Genomic DNA, 11,580 nt, shown 5'->3' on the forward strand with positions numbered 1-11,580 from the left:
ACTATTAACAATACTAAAACAATGTTTATTTTAAACATTTACATTAAAGTTCATTTTGATTGGAACCTGCACTTTTTATGTGGAAATTTAAGTTTGAGCAAAGCTGAAGCTATTGGAGAATTTTAAATAATAGAATAAAAATAATCTATTTTATGTTTTAGATTTATTTATTTTTTTCCTTATAGTTGATTTATTTATTTGTTTAATTAATTAATTTATTTTTATTTTCCTATCTAACAGTGAACTCAAGGTTCACCACTAACAGTAGGGAACTTAGACAAATATCAAATGATGATAAAATACATAAATATTTTTATTAAATGTAAAATACATATATACTGTCCTCAACTGCACATCTGAAATAAAAGTGGAAACAGAGGTTACATTTCACTGAATAAGAATTGAAATCGTGAGAACTTGGCTCTTATATAGAAGTATAACCTTGGAGGCCCTCGGCAATCATTGTTGGTTGGTTTAGAAACTTAATCAAATGACCAATTACATATCCTGAACCTATCTATTTTGCCATTGCTTTATTAGAACTTTGCGATCGTAATAAGTCAGATACAGTGAGGCATAATTCACAGTGATATTGCAACTGCATGGATGAGGGCAAATTCTACCGTTGCTCAGTTACAAGAAAAAAAAATATCTAGGATATTAGGACGTGTACTTAAAGTATGTTAGTACTGTATGCACTGTATGTTTCACAGGTTATAGTAAAATTGAAGTTAAAATAAATAATTTGCTGTTAAAAGCATTATATAAGGATAAGAAATATGAAAACATTTATTAACATTATATGCAAAAATATGCAAAAACTAAAAATGTTTATTATTTTACACTTTTGATTATAATTGAAATTGAAAAAAATATTTAAAAATACTGTTTTTTTAAACCATAATATTGACTTGATTTATTCTCCTATAATAATTTGTTAGTAGTAAATAACGTAGAAAAGGAATTAGCGAAGGGTATGAGAATTATGAATGAAAAAAAATCCTAAAATCTGCACTTGACAATCATGTTAATTAATAACAGGAAACAATATGACAAAGGGATTATCATTCAAGGCTGAAAAAGATGACTGTTAGTCTGCGAACAGGTAACGCTAGAAAACAAGGTGTTTTTGATTATAGAAAACACGCACCGTTCTGATTGGTTGATTGATTGTACATTTCATAGCAACCTAGGGCCAAATCGGGACACAGGTACGATTTGTGACTCTGACTCACAGAGGTCAAGTCCTGCCAAATTGGTGATTCAGATTAGATGGACTTGTACTAATAACTGTGGTGTTGGACATAGCTCTCCTTAGGAACATTTCACTACAACTTTTTGATGTATCGGGAAGAACAGAGAAATACCAAATTCTGTTTGGCTGCAAGGCTGAACTAAGATCTGACCAAATCTTATGCTCTCTTTTTAAAGCCCCATTCCTACATTTTTTAGGTCTAATTTAAGGTCACAAACTACATTGAATGTAAAAATAAATACTCTATGGTCCTATTGCGATAACTTTTTTCATCTTTAAATGGTTAAAATGTGAAAAATAAGTTGATTGTAATAATTTAAGTGGCCTGCTATAAATCCCAATATGCATTGAGCGCGATATTTGATATTTTCATTTATCTTCTGTGATTCACTTATTTTCAATCGATGTTGAAGGCCAAAACAAATGGAAGAATCGTAACTTTTCAGAAAAAATACCGGGATTTCCCCAATTTGTTAACAAATTTTGGCAAAAACAGAAAGACAATTAATGATTGAATTTAAAAATGGAATGACCTTGTTTAATGTTTTAATATAGAGCATATGCATTATTTTAAAAAAACGTCAAACATTGTAGGGAATGGGTCTTTAAAGTAAACTTTTACTTACGACTTTGAAGCGTAGGAAAAATGTTTATTATTATATCTAGCTAGACAAATTAGGAACATAATAATGAGGAAAACTGAATGTTTGATGCCATACAATATACACCTCTGTTGAATATTTAATTAAGTGCTACATACAGGGCTACATTAGGATCTTATAAAATGCTGATGATAAATTTATAAACAGCCTTCATACAGCAACAAGTTTAAACTTCATTATAGAAAAATATAAGAAATATGGAATTTAAAATGAATTTATAAAATTTAAAAATGTTATAGGCCTAACACTGATAAAACATTAGAAAATAGTAAAAAATGTGATAATGATGGTGATGACATGACTATGATGCAATTAATGTGAATAAAAGTGGTGTTTATGCCACAAAAGACAGAAAAAAAAAACAAGTTTCATACTCAGGTGATGGTTGCAAATATACAAATTATAAAAAAAAACAACTTTTGATATATTTTAAAAACTTAATTTGATAGGCTTGCCTGCACGAAGCTTGAATACATATATTAGCACCAATGTGACCGATATTCCTATGAACTCACCACTGTTAATACCTCATAGGCCATGACTGTTATGACTTGTATTACCGGTTTTTGCTTTTCTTCTAATTTCAGACTCATCACAACCTAATCCTGGGAGGCACGGCGCAAGGTACTGTGTATTTCTGGGACAAGTTGACAGGACAAGTTCAAGCGGCCGTTCAGCTTCATGAGAAAATCATACACAAAGTAGCATTTTTACCATTTGATGACGGAGATGCTCGCTTCATTACTGCATCGGGGTAATTCAATGACTTATATTTCAGATTTCAGCCATAGAAATATACTATGAACATTTACAAACTGACCATACTATGTCCGGCAACTTCAATTGCTATAATTTTAAAAACTGCTTTAAAAACTTTGCCATTTAAACTCTTGCATTTAAATGTGCTGTTAATTGTATAAAAAAATACTGCATTACCTTCCAGTCAATAAAGGTGAACCAGGTCCATATCAGGGGTAGATTCAAGGGGCTGGCTGGGCCCCATAAATTTCAAAGACATCAAATTAAGTTCAGCACTTTCTTTCACAATTTTAAACCCTGAGCCTCCCCCTATTTCAGCTGGATCCCCTCACTGCACATTACTTTGTTATCAAACAAAGTAATAATAAATAATGGTATTATACAACACAATATAAAACAAACTTTATAATCAGTCAGAGCAATATATGTTATTCTCAATATCCATATTTCTAATGCACTATGGTGACATAACATGCTACAGTCACTAATTAATGTTAACATATAAACAACAACATTGTTGACAGACATTCTAGTTCTCATCAGTTTCTTGACATGTGTTTCATTTACTACATCTTAAGTGACATTTTAAAACAGTCTTTCATGAAATGTATGTTTTATTCTGCCAGAAAAAACTACCTTAAATTTACCCTCTCAACTAAAATTTCCCGACGGAGGAAACCAGAGGATAATTCAAAGAACAGGTGTAAAAGTATAAGAGGGATCATATTTCACAGAGAAACATTTAAATGTAAATCACATTAATATAATAGTTTCTTTAAAAGTAATATAGGTAGTCTATAAATAAATTTATTTTAATATACTAATTATATTGTATAACTATGAGTACAAAAACAGGTGGTATTATGAGATTAGATTTCAAAGGAACTTTTTGTTAAATAACAAAATTCACCATTTTTAAAAGTTTTTATTCATATACATCTGTCAATCTTTCCATTCTGCTACCTTTCCAATTTGGACTTTCATGTGAGATGCCTGAATATGAGATAGGATATCTGTGTCATGGTTTGTATTCTTAAGCAAGCTACTTTCTCAAATTTATTCATCCTTTGAATTGGACATAAAGCTGTTGGTCTCATGTACTGTACAATGCACAAAAAAAGAACTTGGTACATTGTCTTAAGCGTTGGATGTCTCCCGGTGTGATGACCATGTTAGGCGCTGCACTGTGGCTGCTAAATTTACCTTCTTCCTGTAAAATAAATTACAATATTTACAAATTATTGTATTGTGATAATCTAGAGATTTAAACCAAATGTTTTATATAAAAAAACAATCTTAGCTATCAATCATGTTTAATGTGCAACATACTCACTGCAAACACTTACAATTCATGTTATATTACATATGTAACACATACTCAAATCGCATACAAACAGTTGACATAGATTTGATAAGATTAGGGCATAGCCTGTGGCCCTACCCCAAGGATATAGCAGCAACAGCAACACAACATATAAATGTAATGACATAAATGCCATTGGTTAAAAGTTAATTTTTGTTCTGTAACAGCTGTAGAACAGGAAGCCGATTCTAGGTCTCGTAGCAATTTTTAAAAAAAGTTTATATTTTTCAAGCATGTTTTACAATAAAACTACCATTATTCCACTTTTTAGCCATTTAGCCTTTATAGGTGATATTGTTACATTCAAAGACAAATAGCTAAAAAAAGAGTGTGTTTTAGAGCTGAGGCATGCTACCTGCCCTTTCCTTCTACAGTATGCTTTATAGATTCACCATACTGTGAACAAAAAATAGTTTTAACTAAATTTGAGTCTGTTTGGAGAATCTATTGATTTCATACTATTCACGTTTGTTTTATCAAAATAGATGACCTGGTATCGAGTCTAATGTTTTGTCGGAAGTGTAGTTTTTGTCTGTTTAAGGTAGTTGATATAAATAATGATGATACGTACAGCTTAGGGCAGGTTTGTCTGTTAGGCAGGAAATTCATACATTTACAAAGGGCCTGCAATGGGTTGTTACAGGCAATGAATTTATTTCTATATGAATTAAAAGTTTGTGGTTTTTTTTTTGTCATCCTGATAGCTTCCGTGACTACCTCAATTTCATAATTTCATTTATTTGGTGGGAACTAAACTTGTGTATAGTGTGTGATGCTTCGTATAGACTTTAGTACCACATGAGTCCAAATAAAGTAATTACTGTACAAAGATGGACACATATTTCCATTTGTAGTTTTGAACAATTTCTCCAAAAAGGATGCATCAATTAAAATTAAGTAGAAAATGAAATTGACAATAACATATGTGTTCATATCTTTCAAAATTCCTATGTGTTCTGTACTGTGTCATATCCTTTACAATTTCAAATAATGGTATAAAAACATTCCCTCAATAACATTTGGTTAACTCTTCATTTTTGACAACTTTCCTTTTAGTTTAGGGGGTTTTTTTCCTCTAAACTTTGTGCCAAAACAGAATGACCATGATTCCACAATTATTGTATAAATTATTTATTGAATACATCCTCCTAATGAACATTTAAGGTCTGTTTAATTTTCACAATGCAGAACAAAAGAATTAGGGCGATGGAAGAAATTAATATTTTATTGGCAAAAACAGTTGACTGTGTCACATGGATTTTAGCAAACTATTTGAATCAGTCTATTACTCTAATGTTGTTCTGTTCTTCCCATTTTCCTTGCCTCTCTCTGTCATTCCTCAAAAAAGGATTTTAAAAGAATAGATATTGAAAAATTAGGAGCTTTAGAACATAAATCTCAATATGAGTTTAAAGAACTCTTTTGGGATATACCTCAAGGTGATACTTCCTTCTGAATCAAATGAGGGACAAGTTTTTACACTTTGTCAGACCCCTATTCAGGGGACATTCTTATTTCAAAGACACGATGTTGGGTCTTGAAGGTGTCCCTTAATAGGGGTTCTAATTGAATCGCAATTGCCACATTCATACTTTATTGATGCCTTTGAAAAATCAAGAAATAAATCTTATTACCAAACATTTTTTTTTTCTTCGTGTAAAAACATTCTGATGTTGAAGATTATTAAAAATATTGACATTAAATTAAATGTACTATTTTATCAAGGTTACTGTCACCACGTGTGTTATCTTCGATATAAATGCGGATTGAATTATAATTTATGTAGGAAATCACAATTATAACATTCAACTGTGTGGTTTGTGTGCACTTTATGTTAATGTGCTAGGTGTAAGAACATGTTGTATGTTCCCATTGACCGTAGGCAACAAGCCAAATTACTATGACTCAAAAAGCATGTGGTCAAGTCCACACAACAGAAATAGGGCGATGTAAGATATTGATATTTTGTTGGCAAAAACAGTTAACTGACCTGGGTATGCATTTTAGCAAGATATATTTGAAGCAGATTGTTTTATATAACATTGCTCCATATGTACCATTGATTAGACATTTCATATAACCATGCTCATTGCATTGCCTGTATCCTTTAGGCAAGACACTAAACACACTAAATATGTTTGCCTCTCTCCACCCAGGTGTACAAATGGGTACCTGGTAAGGTCAAAGCACAAACGAAGCTGATTACTGGCTTAAACTTTATGGAAGTATGTTTCATTCCAGAAAACAACTTTCAATGATTTTCTTTCCTCCAATTTATCAAGTTAAAAATAAATCAATATTCCATACCTTCTTTTCTTATGATGATATATTCTTTAAAAATAAATCAGTCCTGGCTTATAAGTTAATACTAGTGTAGAGACATTATATTGAGAAATCCTAGATTGTTCTCTTTATATTTAGGGCTCTTTTTACATCAGGAATCCCAAACTGAAACAATTGTGACAATTGTGCAAGTCTTTTCACTTCTGGTTTGATTTTGTAATTTTAAAAATGTTTTGGATTTTGATAAAAAAATTCTAAATCAGATGAGTTTTTACTGTTTTCTGTTTTGTTTGATATAGGCCTCTGATTTAAACATTAATATGAAACATAACATATTAATATTATGATATTGTTAGTTATGGTCAATAGCCATGTCAACTTTCATTTCAACTTCCCTTGAGTCCCCACACTTTACAAAGTACTAAAAATATAAAGAACATTTTGAATAAAATCAAAATCATTTCTAGGAATGTATGTGTTTTGTATCAGTCGTAGTCAGCTACTTCCTTTCCCCTGTAATGCTCTGTTGTTGACCTTTTGTGTTTTTTCATTACCATCATAAATGACAATTTAATTGAAACCATTGCGGTCTACATTTTTAAAGTACTTTTCTAGTAAAAAAGGTTTCTATGAAACACTGTTTTCATTGTATTATTATGTTTAAAAAATCCTGGAAAAGCCCTCTATATGAAGAAAAGGGGAAGTGCCAATAATATTAATAGTCTGTCAAAGATATCAAAAGTAGTTTCAGTCATTTCATTGTAGATATATCCAAAGGGGAGGTAATTTTTCAGAAGAAAAAAATCACAAAAAAGTTACTAAGGTTTATTTGTTTTTGATAATTATGTTATTGAAATCTAATCTATCCCCACACTTAAAGCCACATTCGGTCTGTTTACTAAATAAAACTCATGTTTTTCGGTCACACTTCAGGATCAGGAATGCGTTTAAATGGAAAACTACACCAATTTTTCACGTATTACATCAATTTCACATATTGTGTTCAGTGTGAATGGAATGCTACACAAATTTCTCATGATTTCATGTACTGTGTTCAGTGTGAATGGAAAACTACACCAATTTTTCATGATTTCACATACTGTCTTCAGTGTGAATGGAAAACTACACCAAGTTCTCATGATTTCACATATTACATCAATTTCTCTTGATTTCATGTATTGTGTTCAGTGTGAACATACCTTACTGTTGTGTCATTCTATGATTGAGCAGCAAGAAGCAATACACACATACTCATTTGTTTCTTACTTCCTACAGAAACGAAAACCTGACCCAGTGTTTTAGGCGTAAACTTTGAAATTCTCTGATAACAAATGATAACGTGTCCCACAGCTCAATCAAGATTTACCTGTGCAAATTTAAAACACAAGAAAAAGCAAGTTTTTTAATTAGATTCTGCTTGGTCACCCTTTGTTTTAACCACATGAGAGGAAAAAGTAATTTTTTTGTTAAGGTCATTTTTATTGACCACTAAGAATTGTTTCAAAATTCATTCTGTTTTTAGTATTTTTTTCACCACTTATTAATAATAAGCAGATTTAGAGTAATTCTATAAAGCAATATTGTTAAGCTCTCTGACCTTTGGTGAAGCAGAAAGGTGATGACATATTGCAAGCAGTCTGACGTTCTTAGATGCTGTTTAAATGTCTCAACATTTAAGTTGCATTGTTTATTACAGTATTTAGCAAGCATAGTTTTATTATTTATCATGTAATATGTGGTTATGATATTATTGTGTGTTAAGAGCCTAACGCATGTGCGGATCAGTAAGCAAAAGGGCTATAAAGCTAATACAACATGTACAATAGTTGGCAACAACAGCCTACAACCAGTTGGCCTAGGACTAGCATTTCCGTAGCATTTTATTCCAATTAGTAACTTACTTTGACTTACAGTAATGTAACTTAAGTTTTTATACAACATTAGACAGTTAGACCTCTTTTAGTGAACTTTACCAGTCTAACACTTTACAGGAAATTGAAGGGGAGCTAATTTATAGTATACTGTGGGATTGGGGGACGGAGAGGGTTTCTAGGGTTAGGGGGAATTTGGAAATGTGCTGAAGAACTACGTAAAATAGAATGGACAAATGCACATATACCTCTATTAGTAGGTTGTGTTCTTTTGATATGGACAATTGTGAAACAAGTTGTAAATAGCAATAGATTTGTGGGCAATAATATGTGATAATCTCAAAAGCTTTAATTCTGGGGAAAACAAATTCTGTCTGAAAGCTTGTGATTTAGTTTATCCATTCAGAAACAGGAGGTGGTGAAAAGTTCATTTTATTTAAAGCAATGCATGATAAAATAAAAATAAATATTCACAAAAGCGTTATTTACAACACATTGTACTACTTGAAGGGAAATGAGAAAATGCAATACTTAAAAATATTACTAAATGTTATAGTATTTTTTTCATGCATTAGTTGTTGTCTTTTCAGAGATACTTCTATTAAAGAATGGGATCTTTTCACAATGACATGTGTTCGAGCTTTGCAAGGCCACAAAGGAGCCGTAAGAGACGTACAGGTAATGAACTAGTTCTTGTTCTTTTGTGGCTAAATCTAAGATGTGGTCCATGATGTGTTGTCATTGTGTTTCGTTGGAAAAGAGAGAGAGAGAGAGCATTCAGGGTGGTTTTCAGAGGATCTTGTGTTACTACCTTGGAGTTGGAAAGACGAGCAGTGAAATAGGCCTAACTAGTGTAGCTCCTTATGACCCCGACCCCACCCCCCCCCCCCTCCCCCTATCTGGAAAAATCCTGGCTTGATGATAAAATAGCTGCGTTCTAGTAGTAATTGTTCTATCTTCTGTACTACTGTACTTAATTTATGTATACAGGTATAAACTTTTATATGACAATTTTACTTTCAATTCACTTGGGATGAGGCTTTGTTTAACCTCCACATTCTGTTCAATTGGAGTGATTTCTACCAATTTGCTAATATTAAATTGCTGGCCTGATTATATTTCAAATCGGCTCTGAGGGGGTTGAAGATTTTTAAAACACTCGTAAATCTAGGGGTGTGATGTTTGAAATAGCTCAAATAAAATGCTTGAGGAAGAAAACATTTTCATGGGTGATACTTTAACAGTACAGTATGTGAAGATTATTGGAGCAAATGCATGGGTGGGTGCGCGCACCTCCTTGATTTAGACCCCTTCGTCTGTGAAATAACTTGAGGACAGTATGTCCCACTATCTAGTGACATCAAATAATACAAAGTATTTTGTCATCTCAACCTAGAAACATGGTATAAACAAAGTTGAGATGCAGTAGAAACCCCTTCTTTTTGTCAAGCCTATGAGACACTTTTCAATGAACTGAACTAGGGAAACCATCATATCAGGGGTACTCCTATTATTAAGGGGACATTTTGTTGGGTCCTAAAGATGTCCTTTTAATAGTTTTTTTTCGCACCATGAATGCAACACAATTTTGTTTCATAATATGTGACTATTTATATAACAATGTTATTGTACTTTTGCATTTTTTTGGTGCCTAAAAATAAATGTTGAACGATAGAACACATTTTACTATAATGTATTGGGAATTGTGCTTCTGTTGTGAAAAAAAAACACCAAAAAAAAAAACGTTTTCCAGTAAAATTGAACCTTGATCAACAAGACCTGAAAGATTTTGAAAATAAATTCTCAACAATCATAACTAGATAATTAGAAAGTATAAAAATGTAATGGTATTTCAGGTGTGTGTCCCAGCAGTGTAAGTGATCATAATGATGTCCCAGTGGAATCATAAATTACAAACAACCCAACATTGACCTATGGTGTGGGTTACCCTTTCATCTAATATATAATTAAATAAAATAAGAATCTAAATTTTTATCTGGCACATGAATTATGGAATTTATGTGAAGATATTTATATAAATGTCAGTGAATTAATCAGTATTTATAGGATAAGAATGAAGTATAAAGTATACATTTTAGTGTGATTTTGGCCATGAGAACAAATGTGGTACAACAAGAGGATTTGGACATAGAACTCTTGAATAGTGGCTTTATACAGTGATTTGACTTTAGGTAAAAAGAGAAATATTTTGGCATACATGGCATTTCATACGTTTACAGACAAAAATCAACTGGTGGACACCATGAACAGGCAGGTCTACCATAAGCCTAGAGTTTTACCACCGAAAAAAAAGATGTTACTTGCCAGAATGTTGATCTGCAATATAAGGAATTATGTGAATTGATTCGCCAAATAAATAATATTCAAAGTTATCAACTTTAATTATTATTATTTAGAAAAATAACATCTGCACCAAAACATTTCAAGCACCAATTATTCGGCTAGAAATGGTTTTCCTGGTGGTTGAAGCACACATGGAGGCTTGGGAGGTCTGTGAATGATTGAATGAATAAATGAAAAATAAAACAATTATTATATAAAAGGATTATTTTAAGATTAAATAAAATATGACCATACAAATTGTCCCTATTGCATTATTAAAATTATTTTTTAAATTTATGATGTAAAATAACTTCCCAATCCATAAACACAAAATACAAACTATAAATTACTTTATCCGACTTTATCCGTCATTAACTTTCAATACCTCAATCGTTATTTGTGTTATGTTAGATTTTTTATTACTCAGTTTAAAGTTTAGTAATTTATGTGCCGGTAAAGTTTTTTGTTTACTTGCCTCACCATTGAACGCTGTCCGTGTTCTGATTGTAAATAAAGATTATTTATGGAATTTTGTACATTTATTTGACATCAAGAATGTTCAAACATGACATTAATTGTCGGAAAAATGTAACAAAATGAATTAATGTTGTTAAGTACGACTGAAAGCACTTTTTGGAATGAGGCCTTGTGGGAAATTTAGTTTACTAAAAACTTAGCAGACATTTCTTTCCTTTTATAGAGAGTAACCCATCCAGATGAACAAAATAATGCTGCTTGATATTAGGGAGACCATTTCCAATCCAATATTATAAATATCGTTACAATTGACAAGTACGTAGTACTACTACTACTGATACACACGTTTCTCAAATATTTCTCATTTGTTTTTTCTGCCTCTTTATTTTATCAGGAAAACACTTTTGGTAAGTAAGTAAATTTGAACTCCATGTCTCAAAAAAGTATTATACAATGGTATTTTATCGAACAAAAAAAATTGAAGTTAAATTACAATGGAATTTGATATATAAACAAGAAATATTTCTTACAAAAAACGCTGCTCGCTTATTGACGTAACAGTTTTAA

At 31.5% G+C, this 11,580-nt stretch overlaps 1 protein-coding gene across 2 annotated transcripts in view; it reads left to right on the top strand.

The window, feature by feature from the left end:
- LOC144851900 (uncharacterized) overlaps positions 1-11,580 on the top strand; it is a 68,389-nt gene that overhangs the window by 53,772 nt on the left and 3,037 nt on the right. For both annotated transcript variants that reach the window (XM_078709556.1, XM_078709555.1), the window contains exons 15-16: positions 2,505-2,671; positions 8,784-8,871. In XM_078709556.1, coding sequence (XP_078565682.1) covers positions 2,505-2,671; positions 8,784-8,871 — 255 coding nt within the window. The remainder of the gene's footprint in view (positions 1-2,504; positions 2,672-8,783; positions 8,872-11,580) is intronic.

The sequence above is a fragment of the Antedon bifida genome, chromosome 9, assembly GCF_963402885.1.
Source record: "Antedon bifida chromosome 9, ecAntBifi1.1, whole genome shotgun sequence".
Lineage (NCBI taxonomy): Eukaryota > Metazoa > Echinodermata > Crinoidea > Comatulida > Antedonidae > Antedon > Antedon bifida.